Here is a 16,713-nt window from a genome sequence, read left to right on the forward strand (position 1 = left end):
AAAACCCTGTGACCTAAATTAATACGTGTACAGTTAATAATTTTCTTTAAATTAGGTTATGTTAGGTCTTTTTGGGGGATAAGACCTTTAGAAACAAGGGAAATATGTAATAAAAAAAACTATCGAAAACTATCGATAGTTATCGATAGTTTTTTTGAAAAATATCGATAACTATCGATGGTGCCGACTATCGATAGTTCTCCTCCTCTACAGCAAACACGGTGTGGATTGAAAATTGATTGCTACCTTCACCGATCGTAAACAAATTTTGATAAATGTGAAGGTAGCCATGTTTTTTTCCGCAACGCAAAAGACGTGACTTCAAGAAGCCAATCTAAAAGAAACGTGACTTGGAAAAAAAAAGCCACCCGGAATTTGAGCTTTTAAAATGAAAAGAATTTTGGCTTTTATCATAAAAAAAAAAAATCATATTTCTATTGAAATGATTATAGGTATCACAATTCATAAAAGGAATAAAGGAAAATGAAAGAAAAAAAAAATCTTGCAGTTTTGATTTCGTGCATCGTGCGAAAAGATTTGCGCAACGCGCAATGCCCAAGTTCGTTCTGTTCAAAAAAAGAAAATACCGCCAAAATCAAATTTAAATCAAAATTCAAAATTAGTGTTTTTATGTTTTAGCAGCTTTTTAAAAAGAATTTAATGTTTTGACTGTGATTTCCTTTTCCCTTATTATTTAAAATTTATTTGCATGAAAATACCGCCAAAATCAAATTTAAATCAAAATTCAAAATTAGTGTTTTTAAATGTTTTTATGTTTTAGCAGCTTTTTAAAAAGAATTTAATGTTTTGACTGTGATTTCCTTTTCCCTTATTATTTAAAATTTATTTGCATTGTGTGATAAATAAGCTCTCTTCTTGTTTTTATTGATTGGATTTACCCTGGTAATTAGGTGACCAAAAAGTAGGTACCTGTCTCCTAGATCTTCTTCAAGGACCCATCTTGTAAGGACTTCCCTACAGTAAATAAGAACTTTCATCTTCAGCAACAGGTTGGTTTTTGGGTAAGTTGTGAGTTCATCAATAGGCAGATGGAGAAAGCAGGTTGTTGACTAGATAATAAAATGCTTATCTGTTAACCCATCGGTACTTGTGCAGAAGTCATGTCCGTAGAATATTGCTACCAAAGGAACTGGCACGAACAAGCAGTGACCCTGGTTATTATAGGGTTAGGTTAAATGCAAGAAAGAGCTTTTCTTTTCCACGGACGTGACTTCTGCATAATTACCATGGTAATTGACTGTGGTCATTGCATTTTTATAACAGCTACCAGGTGATAAAAACAACCTGGTAGGAAAAGTAAGGGAACCTTGCATAGTAATCCCCCACTTGCTGGTTAAAATAGGTAGATAAGTAAGCACTTTCATAGCAAGCCTATTAGGTATTCTGTGGTTAAGAGCGTTTAAACCTAGAAATTGCTATTTTCCTCCTGTTCTTTGAAAATTTTAAGAAAATAATAAAATCCAAATGTTGTCTCGTCTTTCTGTTACAGAATAACCCATTTTAACACTTTCATCCAAACACATGCTGAAATATGGAGACAATTGACACTTACCCGCTTCAAGATAACATGATCCACTCAAAAGTAACCAAGGAGCCATCTGAAATTTTGCACCCATGTACAAAGAAAATTAGACTGTTTGAACAAATGGAAAAACAATTCCTGTCAATAGGCAATGAAAATAAAGAGAATAACATGGAAAAAGAAGATGAAAACTTACTTACTGATGACAATGCCTCTCATATTTGTGAACTGGGCAGTTCAAATGAAAATGGTTTTACTAAGGATGAAAATGACAAAGGCAAAGAAATTGAAAGCATTTGTGTGAAAGAAAAGATGTCAGAATCTCCTCACATTAATAAAGCAAAGAGTGAAAAAGGATATGAACAAATTAGAAATAGTCACTTGAAATCATCCTCTAAAAGTGAAGAAAAATCTAACACATCACATTCAAAAAGAACAGATAATAAAGTAGGTATTACAAAAATTGAAAACAATTGTGAGGATGATTTAAAAGAGAATGAAGAAATTGTGAATAATGTTGATGATGAAGCAGAAGACCAAGAAATGGAGGGAGAAGATGAACACAAAGAAGAAGAGAACCAGACAGATATAGAAGAAGGAGAAAAGGCAGTGAAGTGGGAAGAGGAGGAGGTTGAAGAATTGGAGGAAGAAGAAAAAGAGGAGCAGGAGGAAGAAGATGAAGAAAAAGAAAACACAGACGAGAGTGACGAGGAAAACACAAGACCGTTCCTGTAAACATTTGATTGGAGTTTTAATTGAGGCTCTCAAAATTCCATCAATTAGGTTTATTCATTTTTATCTGAATCCAATGAATCTATCAAATCCAGATTAATTTTGACGGGAGGGGGGGAATATGTTTTGGAAATCCATATTCAGTGAATGGGATTTTTCAAATCCATCGAATCTGGATTCATTGAATTCGTTGGATTAAAAAAAAAAAAACCCTTATGTTGTCGAGGCAGTCGACTGTGTGTGGACACAGCTTTGGAGTTTTAAAAATCCCCAAAACTCGAGCACCCCTTTTACAATTCTGTGTTCTCCTGGTCCCATGTACCCGTTACGTACCGAAATTATTTGATACGAGTTGGACATCATAGCAATCAGCATATTGAGGAGGACAATAATATTGATCACCGAATAAGATCCGAACCATTCTGTGTTCTTCTGGTCCCATGTACACGTTACTTACCGAAATTATTTGATACGAGTTGGACATCATAGCAATCAGCATATTGAGGAGGACAATAATATTGATCACCGAATAAGATCCGAACTCCAAGGAAACGAAAACGCTATCAGCTCAAGGATGAATCCACACGTTCTCTCATCAAGGAGATAACTCCTTTACGTCGCTCCAGCAGACAAGTTGAGAGGAAGTATTATTCCGAGGGTGTGGATGATCCAGAACTCTTGGGTTATCTCAAGAAACTGGAAGACCACCACAGGTTTAATTTAGGATTCAAACTACCGGATGAGTCAAGTTATGAGGAAGACTTCCTGGGTTTCAAAGAAGACGAATCGAGACGAGATTTGCTTTCAGAGCGAAGTAAGAAGCGTCGGTATAGACGTGTTCAGCATAGGTCGAGTGGTGCACCTGTTCCAGCGCTAGATGTGAGTCAAGTGACTGACGATATACTTAGCAAGGTGGTGACTAATGTGAGTAGAAAGGTGTATAGCCAGTCCGGGTCTACATGTCATCAATGTAGACAGAAGACGACAGACACCAAGACATTCTGTCGCTCAGGAAATTGTACAGGCGTGAGAGGACAATTCTGTGGTGTATGTCTGCTCAATCGGTATGGAGAAGATATAGTGAAAGCTTTACTCAATGAGAACTGGGCCTGTCCGCCGTGTCGGGATATCTGCAACTGTTCAATATGCAGGAATAGAAAAGGTTTGCCTCCTACTGGAATAATGACGCCGCTTGCTCTGACCAAAGGGTTCGAAAGTGTCAAGGACTACTTGCAAGAAGCGGAGAAAGATCTGGAGTTTATAGAATACTAGGCAGCTAGGCAGGTAAGTGACAATAATTTACAACTACCGCGTACGCCCAAAAAGCATGTGCCACGCATAAAGTGCCTTCTATTTAATTGAGAGATTCAGTTATCTAGCAAGACACAATGAAAATTTTCCAATTTGAGATAGCGTTACAAATGAAGGGCTTTCTAAAAAGAGGAAAAAAAGATCTCAATTGCAGTTGTCTTTTTTGTGTGATTGCATACTTAGGTGTTTTCAAAAGTACCTTGACGAAATCATTTTCATTTTGTACTTTTAATGCAGTTTTATTGTTGTAGTTTAACTATTGGTTCCAAGAACTTTCTACGTTTATATTTTATCTACCTCTCTCTACTTTTTACTTTCTATTACCCTTATTTTATATACCTCTCTCTACTTATTTTTTCTTTGTTTTATACATTTTAAGCTTTCTATGAAAGCCGGATCTCATGAATGCTTAGTATGCTAGACCTGTTTGATAGACATTTCTCTAAGTTACAGGGGGTACACACTTTCATACCGACAGTTTTATGTGCTGAACCAAAGAAAAAGTTCTTTTTCGGTTATTCGATTAAATATCTTCGATTATTTGAAATGAATTCCATGGACATCTTTTGACACTATAAATGTAGCGTATATTTATTAACAAACTAATTTATTCGAATAAAAAATGTAAGCAAAAATGTGTTGGTAGTGATTCGTAAAAGCTACGACAAAGCAACAAATGTACCTACCTGTTTGGTTAAGTACTTTTTTTAGGTACCTTTACAATACGACTAGTTTTAAGTACAAATTGTTCAAATAAAAAAGAACATAAACTAAAAGACTGCACATTTATTGTTATCCTATTATTTTCTAGGATTAAGAGTAAAACATACTCGTAGGTATCATTTCTTAATTCGTAGGTATTATTTTACACTCTGGTGTGTTAGGTGAACTATTGAAGATGTTACCTTCAGCTCAATGTAATTGCTTCCTAGCTGTTAGTTTTCCTTAACATTCCTCTCATCTCTACAGCCATCCTGTCAATACCTCCCCAGTTACTTTAGACTTGCCTCCTGGCTTAGTCACTCTAGCTGCGGCTTTCTCACTCGGTTCCACGGCTTTTGTACTTGTGCTTTTCGTCTCATCCTTATCTCCTGTGGCTGCTGCTTTTTCTGCCGGCTTGGGTTTCTCCACAGCTGCGGCGGGTTTAGGTGGCTGTTTATCTGCCGGTGAAGGTTGCGGAGCAGCTGGCTTGGTAACTGATGGGGTCGGGGTGAGGGGTTTCGCATCAGGAGGTGGTGGGGCAGGGGATTTGGTCGGTGTCGGTGGCTGCACTTTGGTCTCGGGAGGTTTCAACACGGGTCCTGCTGCTGTCACCGGTTTGATTTCAGTCTTGGCCGAGGCAGGTTCAGGTGTGGGTGTCCTTCGCTCATTCGGATCCTCAGGGATAGGGGTTCGACTTCGGAAATCTTTCTCTTCAGCCAGCTTCTTTATATCTTCAGGCGCTGGTAACTTCTGCGACGTGATGCTGGTGGTTCGTGATGGAGGCTTAGGCCGGGGACGCACGATAGAGCCCTGCGGCGTTTTCTCATTTACCGTCACCGCGCCGTCTGCAAACACATCGTCTGCCAGTGACTTCTTGTCTGCTATTTTATCTGCAAACTCCTGTCGTATCTTTGGCATCTTGAACTTGGCGTACGCAACACGGGCGGACGGTGGCATCTCAGATAGTTGAAACACTGGCCTGTGTAAATCAAATGGGTTACGTTAAAGAAACCACTCGACACTGTGTTAACTCTCTGTGGGAAGATCGGCCATTAGAGACTTAAATCTAATCGCTACTCAATGGCTGAGGCCAGCCACTCACGCTTAGACCGTCTGAGCATGAATGGCCTTCATAAGAACTGCGCTTTTTGAAAACCTCGGAAAGGTCCGAAGGCCGCTCTGAGAATTTTCACTGGCCAACAGCGCCAATTATAAATCCCTCGTAGCCTCGTAGATTCTTATAAGTTTAACCCATCCTTAGGGACAATTGCCCCTGCACCTAAGTCTCAGAGTGGACTTTTTGTAAATCCCTGCTCCAGGTGGTGAAACCGTTCCCCGATTAAAGACTACACCAACACTCACCACATCCGAAAGCGAAGAGCACCAGGGTGTAAATGAAGAAGAATTTGATAATGTCGATAATCATCCGGCCCAGAGATATCTGTAAAGGTCCCAGATGAGGATTTACGCTGAAGATGTGCACCAGCTTGAGGAAACTGGAAACAGAAGAAAATAGCAATGAAAATGATACGCAAAAGAAAAACAAAGATAAAAGTGATATGAAAAACAAAGATAAAAGTGATATTAGGTGGGAATGGAAATAATAAAGAAAGAAAATATCTGGAAGGCTCACAGTGAAAGAAACATCACTGGTTAGGTGGAAGAGCTCCTCCAAGAGAACCCTACCATTTAAAAGAGTCATAAAAAATAATAATAGCAATAAAAAAGATTTCAATTAATTACCTAAAAATCATGCCCGCTGCAAAAGCTCCTTCAGAGAGGAGATGGGGATCGAATGTGTGCCATTTTTCCTTCGGGTACCATGGATCCATTCCCAAACTAAGCTCTTTCTGGAAGAAAATTTGAGAAATGTAAACAGTAATGATAAGTGCCTGAACTCTCTGTGTTGAGTGAATGAGAAGAGAATGAACTCTCAAGAATATGTAAGAGAAGTCCCTGAATACTTTTATGAAATGATTCTACCCGTTTGTAAATGTTCGTCAGCGCTTGGAGAAAAAATTGTGGGCTTCAAGGTCGTTTGTGGAACAAACCACAGTTTGTCGGGATTAAGAGCAAAACATACTCGTAGGTATCATTTCTTAATTCGTAGGTATTATTTTACACTCTGGTGTGTTAGGTGAAGTATTGAAGATGTTACCTTTTCAGCTCAATGTAATTGCTTCCTAGCTGTTAGTTTTCCTTAACATTCCTCTCATCTCTACAGCCATCCTGTCAATACCTCCCCAGTTACTTTAGACTTGCCTCCTGGCTTAGTCACTCTAGCTGCGGCTTTCTCACTCGGTTCCACGGCTTTTGTACTTGTGCTTTTCGTCTCATCCTTATCTCCTGTGGCTGCTGCTTTTTCTGCCGGCTTGGGTTTCTCCACAGCTGCGGCGGGTTTAGGTGGCTGTTTATCTGCCGGTGAAGGTTTCGGAGCAGCTGGTTTGGTAACTGATGGGGTTGGGGTGAGGGGTTTCGCATCAGGAGGTGGTGGGGCAGGGGATTTGGTCGGTGTCGGTGGCTGCACTTTGGTCTCGGGAGGTTTCAACACGGGTCCTGCTGCTGTCACCGGTTTGATTTCAGTCTTGGCCGAGGCAGGTTCAGGTGTGGGTGTCCTTCGCTCATTCGGATCCTCAGGGATAGGGGTTCGACTTCGGAAATCTTTCTCTTCAGCCAGCTTCTTTATATCTTCAGGCGCTGGTAACTTCTGCGACGTGATGCTGGTGGTTCGTGATGGAGGCTTAGGCCGGGGACGCACGATAGAGCCCTGCGGCGTTTTCTCATTTACCGTCACCGCGCCGTCTGCAAACACATCGTCTGCCAGTGACTTCTTGTCTGCTATTTTATCTGCAAACTCCTGTCGTATCTTTGGCATCTTGAACTTGGCGTACGCAACACGGGCGGACGGTGGCATCTCAGATAGTTTCGGATTATACTCGATCAGTTTCTCTGGATCCATGGAGGTCAGGGCAGAACCTTGGTTCTCAATGATATGTCTTCTCAAACTCTGCCGTGAGCGACGGATTTGAGCTTCGGATGAACTACCAATAGGATCGCGTTTCATTGACTTCTGCTTAGCAATGGCATTCCAGTCCTTCTTCTTACTGCCTGCGCCTGTCGCTTTACGTCCGATGGCTTTGGCTATCTTACTGAACACATCTTTGCCACCCTTGTCAGCTGATATAGCATCATTGATGATACCTTCAACCATACCGATCTGGAAATCTTTGAGTAGTCGACGCTCCATGACACGACCTTTCTTCCCCGTGACTGAAACAAACACAATTCATGTCAGCCTGGGTTAGTTTTTCATTTACTTTTAGCTACAGGAGCCTGTGAACCTGTCATATTATAACCGGCGATTTTTCTAACTCTCGGAATTTGCCAGCTAACTTTTCTTTCAGATTGAACTATTAAAAAAAGAAACTTACAGGGTAGGCTATAAAAATATGACAATACAGGGTGCACTCACTATTTTCCTGGTCAAGTTTGGGCGTCTTCATGCCGTTGTTTCGCAGGATGTCGATCAGCTCGAATCGGACTGTGGAAATGTCCTGTCGTATTTCCATCACATCGTCTTCAGTGATTCCAAACTGATCTCGCTTCCTCTGTTCTGCCACCACGTATCTTCGGATCAGAAGTCGAACTACTAGATCATGACGCTCCTGGGCCTTCTCTCGAGATTTGTTCTAGGGGAGCCAGAAAAAAAATGGACATTATAATAGGTTCTAATAAAAGTTCCCTCACGTCACCAACCTGGCTCCAGTAGGTAGGTAGATACCTATGTAGCAGAAATCATCAAATAAAAATGCGTTAAAAAAAGGGCCTTTTAATTCCCACTATTTGGCGCGAAATACCTATGTAGCAGAAATCATCAAATAAAAATGCGTTAAAAAAAGGGCCTTTTAATTCCCACTATTTGGCGCGAACGACCTACCGTCCCTAATAGTGTTGAATTGCCTTAGGAGGGGGAAAAAATCTCACCATCCATCGACAAAGATTTGGACTCGTATTTCGATTGCAAATCTTTCAAATTGTTTATTTTGGTGTTCTCTTGTTGACCGAGCAACTAAATGGAAAGAAGTGTGTCTTCAAGTCTATTTGATGAGGGACATAACTACAAAATGGGCTTGCTACGACAGACAGAGTCTATTGTAGCAGTTCTTTCACTCCTACAAAAAAAAAATCTTCTTTTGAGAAAAATGGAAGTCGAATTCTACCACCTAACCCTTAGAGCTCCATTATTATGGTCAGATATTCTCAAACAAATAAGGAAAAAATTCCATGCCTCGGCTAGGATTGAACCCGCGCCCTCCTGTTTGCCAGGCGAGCTTCTTGACCTCTACGCCACCGAGGCAGGTCTGGTGGTAGAGAGTAGTAACAACAAACTCACTATGATGGATCCTGACTTTTCCTTCTTGCTAAGGCCGAGCATTCTCTTGAGTGATTTGTATATTCTCAAACAAATAAGGAAAAAATTCCATGCCTCGGCTAGGATTGAACCCGCGCCCTCCTGTTTGCCAGGCGAGCGCCTTGACCTCTACGCCACCGAGGCAGGTTAGGTGGTAGAGAGTAGTAACAACAAACTCACTATGATGGATCCTGACTTTTCCTTCTTGCTAAGGCCGAGCATTCTCTTGAGTGATTTGACCGATGGAAACATGTTGAACGGAGGAGGTACGGTGTCGCCCTCTTCGAAGTAACTGATCCAGAGGGTACTGCGGGCGAATTTCCATTCTGTGTCAGATCTTTCCTGTAAACATTTGATTGGCGTTTTAATTGAGGCTCTCAAAATTTCATCAATTAGGTTTATTCATTTTTATCTGAATCCAATGAATCCATCAAATGCAGATTAATCTTGACGGGAGGGGGGGGGGATGTGTTTTGGAAATCCATATTCAGTGAATGGGATTTTTCAAATCCATCGAACCCAAATACTTGATTGAATAATGTTGATGATGAAGCAGGAGACCAAGAAATGGAGGGAGAAGATGAACACAAAGAAGAAGAGAACCAGACAGGTATAGAAGAAGGAGAAAAGGCAGTGAAGGGGGAAGAGGAGGAGGTTGAAAAATTGGAGGAAGAAGAAAAAGAGGAGCAGGAGGAAGAAGATGAAGAAAAAGAAAACACAGACGAGAGTGACGAGGAAAACACAAGACCCCTCAGTCTACTCGAGAAGAGGCGACTGAATAAAATGAAAATGGTAGGCCAAGTGTCCAACCTACTCGACTCTGCCAAAACGAAAATGAAAAACATCACCCAAAAACTAGACAAACCAAAAGAAGATCTCAACCCAAGGAAACGAAAACGCTATCAGCTCAAGGATGAATCCACACATTCTCTCATCAAGGAGATAACTCCTTTACGTCGCTCCAGCAGACAAGTTGAGAGGAAGTATTATTCCGAGGGTGTGGATGATCCAGAACTCTTGGGTTATCTCAAGAAACTGGAAGACCACCACAGGTTTAATTTAGGATTCAAACTACCGGATGAGTCAAGTTATGAGGAAGACTTCCTGGGTTTCAAAGAAGACGAATCGAGACGAGATTTGCTTTCAGAGCGAAGTAAGAAGCGTCGGTATAGACGTGTTCAGCATAGGTCGAGTGGTGCACCTGTTCCAGCGCTAGATGTGAGTCAAGTGACTGACGATATACTTAGCAAGGTGGTGACTAATGTGAGTAGAAAGGTGTATAGCCAGTCCGGGTCTACATGTCATCAATGTAGACAGAAGACGACAGACACCAAGACATTCTGTCGCTCAGGAAATTGTACAGGCGTGAGAGGACAATTCTGTGGTGTATGTCTGCTCAATCGGTATGGAGAAGATATAGTGAAAGCTTTACTCAATGAGAACTCAGTCTCCTATCCTGTCTTCCTTCTCTCTTCGATTTCGGGACGATAAGACCATAGCAGTTACAGTTCCCTCTGTCAAACCAGCTTTACTCGATGAGAACTGGGCCTGTCCCCCGTGTCGGGATATCTGCAACTGTTCAATATGCAGGAATAGAAAGGGTTTGCCTCCTACTGGAATAATGACGCCGCTTGCTCTGACCAAAGGGTTCGAAAGTGTCAAGGATTACTTGCAAGAAGCGGAGAAAGATCTGGAGTTTATAGAATACTAGGCAGCTAGGCAGGTAAGTGACAATAATTTACAACTACCGCGTACGCCCAAAAAGCATGTGCCACGCATAAAGTGCCTTCTATTTAATTGAGAGATTCAGTTATCTAGCAAGACACGATGAAAATTGTAAGTGACAATAATTTACAACTACCGCGTACGCCCAAAAAGCATGTGCCACGCATAAAGTGTCTTCTATTTAATTGAGAGATTCATTTATCTAGCAAGACACGATGAAAATTTTCCAATTTGAGATAGTGTTACAAATGAAGGGCTTTCTAAAAAGAGGAAAAAAAGATCTCAATTGCAGTTGTCTTTTTTGTGTGATTGCATACTTAGGTGTTTTCAATGAAAATTTTCCAATTTGAGATAGCGTTACAAATGAAGGGCTTTCTAAAAAGAGGAAAAAAAAAAATCTCAATTGCAGTTGTCTTTTTCGTGTAATTGCATACTTAGGTGTTTTCAAAAGTACCTTGACGAAATCATTTTCATTTTGTACTTTTAATGCAGTTTTGTTGTTGTTAGTTTAACTATTGGTTCTAAGAACTTTCTACGTTTATCTTTTATCTACCTCTCTCTACTTTTTTTTATATACCTCTCTCTACTTATTATTTTTTCTTTGTTTTATACTTTTTAAGCTTTCTATGAAAGCCGGATCTCATGATTGCTTAGTATGCTAGACTTGTTTGATAGACATTTCTCTAAGTTACAGGGAGGGGATACACACTTTCATACCGACAGTTTTATGTGCTGAACCAAAAAAAAAAGTTCTTTTTCGGTTATTCGATTATTTGAAATGAATTCCATGGACATCTTTTGACATTATAAATGTAGCGTATATTTATTAACAAACTAATTTATTCGAATAAAAAATGTAAGCAAAAATGTGTTGGTAGTGATTCTGATTCGTAAAAGCTACGACAAAGCAACGAATGTACCTGTTTGGTTAAGTACTTTTTTTAGGTACCTTTACAATACGACTAGTTTTAAGTACAAATTGTTCAAATAAAAAAGAACATAAACAAAGAGCACCAGGGTGTAAATGAAGAAGAATTTGATGATGTCGATAATCATCCGGCCCAGAGATATCTGTAAAGGTCCCAGATGAGGATTTACGCTGAAGATGTGCACCAGCTTGAGGAAACTGGTACTTCTGGCTGGTCTTTGAGCTCGTCTAGCATCCTGGGGGCAGTGAAGATGGTGTTTCATACACAAAATGCCCACTCCGAGGCTTAGAAAATGGTATTTCATACACTAAAAGGTCACTCCGAAGCTTAGGTGTGGGGGCAGACAGCCCTAAATGATGGGTTAAAGCCCACTCCGAGGCATAGGTGAAATGATGCGCGTAAGAAAAACAAAAGATAACAATAAAAGCCAAATGCAAAACAAAGAAACAAAAGAAAACAACCTTCTGCATTAGGTCGGAATGGACATAATGAAGCAATAAGTCTAGGATCATTCGAGACCTCCCTGGTTAAATATCTTAATGTGACGAGACCTCCCTGTTTAAATATCTTAAAGTGAAGGCTCACAGTGAAGAAGCATCAGTGGTTGGGTGAAAGAGCTCTCCACGAGAACCCTGCCACTTAAAGACAATACCCAAATAAAAAGGATTTTAATTACCTGAAAATCATGCCCGCTGCAAACGCTCCCTCAGAGAGGAGATGGGGATCGAATGTGTGCCATTTTTCCTTCGGGTACCATGGATCCATTCCCAAACTAAGCTCTTTCTGGAAGAGAAATTGAGAAATGTAAACAGTAATGATAAGTGAGAGTGAATGAGAAGAGAATGAACTCTCAAGAATATGTAAGAGAAGTCCCTGAATACTTTTATGAAGTGATTCTACCCGTTTGTAAATGTTCGTCAGCGCTTGGAGAAAAAATTGTGGGCTTCAAGGTCGTTTGTGGAACAAACCACAGTTTGTCAATCTTTCTCTGACCTACCTGTACCAGAAACCAGGCAGTGAATCTAAGGAAGATCCAAAGCATGTAGAAGATGTTGTTGAGGAAGTCCACGATATTCCACAGGTCGGTGATATACTCCATGAGGCCGTCTGACCAAAGGGCTCTCATTTCGCCCCACACCAAACCTGGAATAAGATTACGGTAGCATTTAGGTTGAGCGATTAAGACCGACCTCTCACGTGTCCAGTGACCGTTTGGTCAACCGAAAGCCTTACGATTTGATCCGATGAGCCACACATTCATTGTCATCTCTAAAGGTGTGTCCAAACATAGTCGACGGGCCGTCGATCGACGAGATAAAACTCTGTTCTCGAGGCATGTCGATCGACGGCCGGTCAACTATGTGTGGACACACCTTAATAGCTGGATCACACACAACTGGCGACGGCACGGCGTCCAGTAAAATTCCAGTCCTTCTGAACAAAATCTACTTCTGTGCAGCTGCAAATACAATCGATTCATGCAATTGGCTTTTATTTTTCTTCCGAACAAACATAGGACCAAGGATTGTCTGCAACTTTTAGACTGTGAGAGTAAAGGGAGTTAGACTATGCTGTTAGTATAAACAAGCTATATTCTATTCAACTTACTTATAATGTAAAATATGATTCCGGATTCGATCAGGGTAGGCATGGAGCCTCGCTCCTTTCTCTTCCACTCTATGAGAATTTCTTGCATCCAATCCGGACCGAACCATTCGATAGCCAAATATTCTGCTCTCTGAGATGCCAAAGCCAAGAGCACTGGAAAAAAGAAAAAGCATATCTTCCTAAACAAATTACTATGATTTTTCCCCACCTTTGGTTCAACAGAACTCTAGAGTGGAAGGCAAACGCTTTTAATAATAGTGATAATCCACCTTCTTCCAGTTTTTTTTTTTTTTTTTTTTTTTTTTTTTTTTTTTTTTTTTTTTTCCTGTGGCTGCTGCTTTCTCTGCCGGCTTGGGTTTCTCCACAGCTGCGGCGGGTTTAGGTGGCTGTTTATCTGCCGGTGAAGGTTTCGGAGCAGCTGGTTTGGTAACTGATGGGGTTGGGGTGAGGGGTTTCGCATCAGGAGGTGGTGGGGCAGGGGATTTGGTCGGTGTCGGTGGCTGCACTTTGGTTTCTGGAGGTTTCAACACGGGTCCTGCTGCTGTTACCGGTTTGATTTCAGTCTTGGCCGAGGCAGGTTCAGGTGTGGGTGTCCTTCGCTCATTCGGATCCTCAGGGATAGGGGTTCGACTTCGGAAATCTTTCTCTTCAGCCAGCTTCTTTATATCTTCAGGCGCTGGTAACTTCTGCGACGTGATGCTGGTGGTTCGTGATGGAGGCTTAGGCCGGGGACGCACGATAGATCCCTGCGGCGTTTTCTCATTTACCGTCACCGCGCCGTCTGCAAACACATCGTCTGCCAGTGACTTCTTGTCCGCTATTTTATCTGCAAACTCCTGTCGTATCTTTGGCATCTTGAACTTGGCGTACGCAACACGGGCGGACGGTGGCATCTCAGATAGTTTCGGATTATACTCGATCAGTTTCTCTGGATCCATGGAGGTCAGGGCAGAACCTTGGTTCTCAATGATATGTCTTCTCAAACTCTGCCGTGAGCGACGGATTTGAGCTTCGGATGAACTACCAATAGGATCGCGTTTCATTGACTTCTGTTTGGCGATGGCATTCCAGTCTTTCTTCTTACTGCCTGCGCCTGTCGCTTTACGTCCGATGGCTTTGGCTATCTTACTGAACACATCTTTGCCACCCTTGTCAGCTGATATAGCATCATTGATGATACCTTCAACCATACCGATCTGGAAATCTTTGAGTAGTCGACGCTCCATGACACGACCTTTCTTCCCCGTGACTGAAACAAACACAATTCATGTCAGCCTGGGTTAGTTTTTCATTTACTTTTAGCTACAGGAGCCTGTGAACCTGTCATATTATAACCGGCGATTTTTCTAACTCTCGGAATTTGCCAGCTAACTTTTCTTTCAGATTGAACTATTAAAAAAAGAAACTTACAGGGTAGGCTATAAAAATATGACAATACAGGGTGCACTCACTATTTTCCTGGTCAAGTTTGGGCGTCTTCATGCCGTTGTTTCGCAGGATGTCGATCAGCTCGAATCGGACTGTGGAAATGTCCTGTCGTATTTCCATCACATCGTCTTCAGTGATTCCAAACTGATCTCGCTTCCTCTGTTCTGCCACCACGTATCTTCGGATCAGAAGTCGAACTACTAGATCATGACGCTCCTGGGCCTTCTCTCGAGATTTGTTCTAGGGGAGCCAGAAAAAAAATGGACATTATAATAGGTTCTAATAAAAGTTCCCTCACGTCACCAACCTGGCTCCAGTAGGTAGGTAGATACCTATGTCATTGTAACCAAATGTAACCAAAGGATTAGCTTAACAAGCCAAGTTAATATGAGTTTAACTGCTTACGAACCCAAGTTAAAAGGAGTTCTGCTTACCAACTGAAGTTACAAACGACAAGTTATGAAGCTCCCTTTGGACTGACACGGGCTTCCATAGAGTGCTCGTAAGAGCTTTCATAGGGCGAGGACAATTGTCCCAGCAGATTCTACAAAAGCCTATACCCGCCTGTAGGTAGTGCATCGCCCGTAATCGCGTGAACTAACTTATGGATGCCCGTAATAATCGCTTCTACAGGACAACCACCCTAATCCCCAATAGTAAATGTCAACTTTAGCCAAAGAAGTGATTCCAACTCACCTCCTTCTGCTTATACTTGATTCCCAATTTGAGTCGCTCCAGACTTTGCCGCTCGCCCGGTTGCCAAACGTCTCCGAATCTAGGAATGGTATTTCTTGAGGCTCAGTTTACTTTAGGAGATCCTACTTTTTTGAGGGGCTTCTACTTTATAGAACAAAGGATGTGAGTTTAAAGTATTGACTCGATTTTTCATTTGTCCCTTTGTTTGCGTGTTTCGCGATTAAACATATAAGTTTCCTTTTCGGAACGGCTGGTTTTCTCCTATCATCTGTTCGTTCTTTCTTCTCTAATGTGAGTTTAAAGTATTGACTCGATTTTTCATTTGTCCGTTTGTTTGCGTGTTTCGCGATTAAACATATAAGTTTCCTTTTCGGAACGGCTGGTTTTCTCCTATCATCTGTTCGTTCTTTCTTCTCTAGGTGTGGGCTTTTTGTATATGCTACTGGGGAAAGCTTTAAATATCCTGATTTCTAGGTATTCCAGTTATCTGTGAACGTCTTTCAAAGATAAACCCTTACTCTAGTACTCCAGCTAATAACCTACTAGTTGAACCGCTTTATAGGAAAAACAGCATTAACTATCCTGATATTTTCGTATTTTTTTGTTATCCGTGAATGTCTTCCAAGGAAGAACGCTTACTCAGAAAGAATCCATAGGAGGCCGAGTGACAAATGAACTTGACGAAGGGCTTCTTGATGAACTTGCCCACTTCGGACTCGGGCGCCATGATGTACATCGTGCTGTGCATGGCAAACATGGCCCCCATTTTGCCCACCTCGAACATCTGGGCGATCATGTTCTTGCGACGGAATCCCGGCAGGCCCTCGTACCAGCGGGCTGCCAGGAGTTGCTGCACACTGGGGTGAGCTACGAACTGGAAAGATGAAGCAAGAACCGAAGCGTTAAGAGACGACCAGGTTTTACAGTCCGATGCCTATTGTAACCAAAGGATTAGCTTAACAAGCCAAGTTAATATGAGTTTAACTGCTTACGAACCCAAGTTAAAAGGAGTTCTGCTTACCAACTAGGGTGAGCTACGAACTGGAAAGATGAAGCAAGAACCGAAGCGTTAAGAGACGACCAGGTTTTACAGTCGGATGCCCATTGTAACCAAAGGATTAGCTTGACAAGCCAAGTTAATATGAGTTTAACTGCTTACGAACCCAAGTTAAAAGGAGTTCTGCTTACCAAGTGAAGTTAACACAAACGACAAGTTATGAAGCTTCCTTTGGACTGACACGGGCTTCCATAGAGTGCTCGTAGGGCGAGGGCGAGGACGATTGTCCCAGCAGATTCTACAAAAGCCTATATCCGCCTGCAGGTAGTGCATCGCCCGTAATTGCGTGAACTAACTTATGGATGCCCGTAATAATCGCTTCTACAGGACAACCACCCTAATCCCCAATAGTAAATGTCAACTTTAGCCAAAGAAGCGATTCCAACTCACCTCCTTCTGCTTATACTTGATTCCCAATTTGAGTCGCTCCAGACTTTGCCGCTCACCCGGTTGCCAAACGTCTCCCCCAGGATTGTGATTGAGGAGGACTTCCAACTCGTATGACGTCCTGGTTTGGTCGAGTAGGGATGTGGCGAATTGTTGTACGATCGCGCGCATTTCCTGGAAAATG

General features: G+C 41.7%; 3 protein-coding genes across 3 annotated transcripts; 2 read left to right on the forward strand and 1 right to left on the reverse strand.

Moving 5' to 3' along the window:
- The first annotated feature begins 810 nt into the window (after positions 1–810).
- LOC103507983 (cell division cycle-associated protein 7-like) lies at positions 811–3,585 on the forward strand. Its single transcript, XM_026822706.1, has 3 exons — positions 811–1,010; positions 1,511–2,274; positions 2,824–3,585. Exons 2-3 carry the CDS (start codon positions 1,553–1,555, stop codon positions 3,545–3,547), a joined length of 1,446 nt encoding a protein of 481 aa, XP_026678507.1. The 5' UTR covers positions 811–1,010; positions 1,511–1,552; the 3' UTR covers positions 3,548–3,585.
- Positions 3,586–3,860: 275 nt separating this feature from the next.
- Positions 3,861–8,733, reverse strand: LOC108252236 (transient receptor potential protein-like). Its single transcript, XM_017443558.2, has 4 exons — positions 8,682–8,733; positions 7,761–7,977; positions 7,208–7,558; positions 3,861–5,250 (listed from the first exon to the last, which is right to left on the reverse strand). The coding sequence occupies exons 1-4, from the start codon at positions 8,721–8,723 to the stop codon at positions 4,550–4,552; spliced, it is 1,311 nt and encodes a 436-aa protein (XP_017299047.2). The 5' UTR covers positions 8,724–8,733; the 3' UTR covers positions 3,861–4,549.
- Positions 8,734–9,241: 508 nt separating this feature from the next.
- Positions 9,242–10,525, forward strand: LOC108252232 (cell division cycle-associated 7-like protein). The gene is made up of 2 exons (XM_026822697.1): positions 9,242–10,157; positions 10,240–10,525. The coding sequence occupies exons 1-2, from the start codon at positions 9,267–9,269 to the stop codon at positions 10,408–10,410; spliced, it is 1,062 nt and encodes a 353-aa protein (XP_026678498.1). The 5' UTR covers positions 9,242–9,266; the 3' UTR covers positions 10,411–10,525.
- Positions 10,526–16,713: the final 6,188 nt, after the last annotated feature.

The sequence above is a fragment of the Diaphorina citri genome, unplaced genomic scaffold, assembly GCF_000475195.1.
Source record: "Diaphorina citri unplaced genomic scaffold, Diaci psyllid genome assembly version 1.1 scaffold356, whole genome shotgun sequence".
In the NCBI taxonomy this organism is placed as follows: domain Eukaryota; kingdom Metazoa; phylum Arthropoda; class Insecta; order Hemiptera; family Psyllidae; genus Diaphorina; species Diaphorina citri.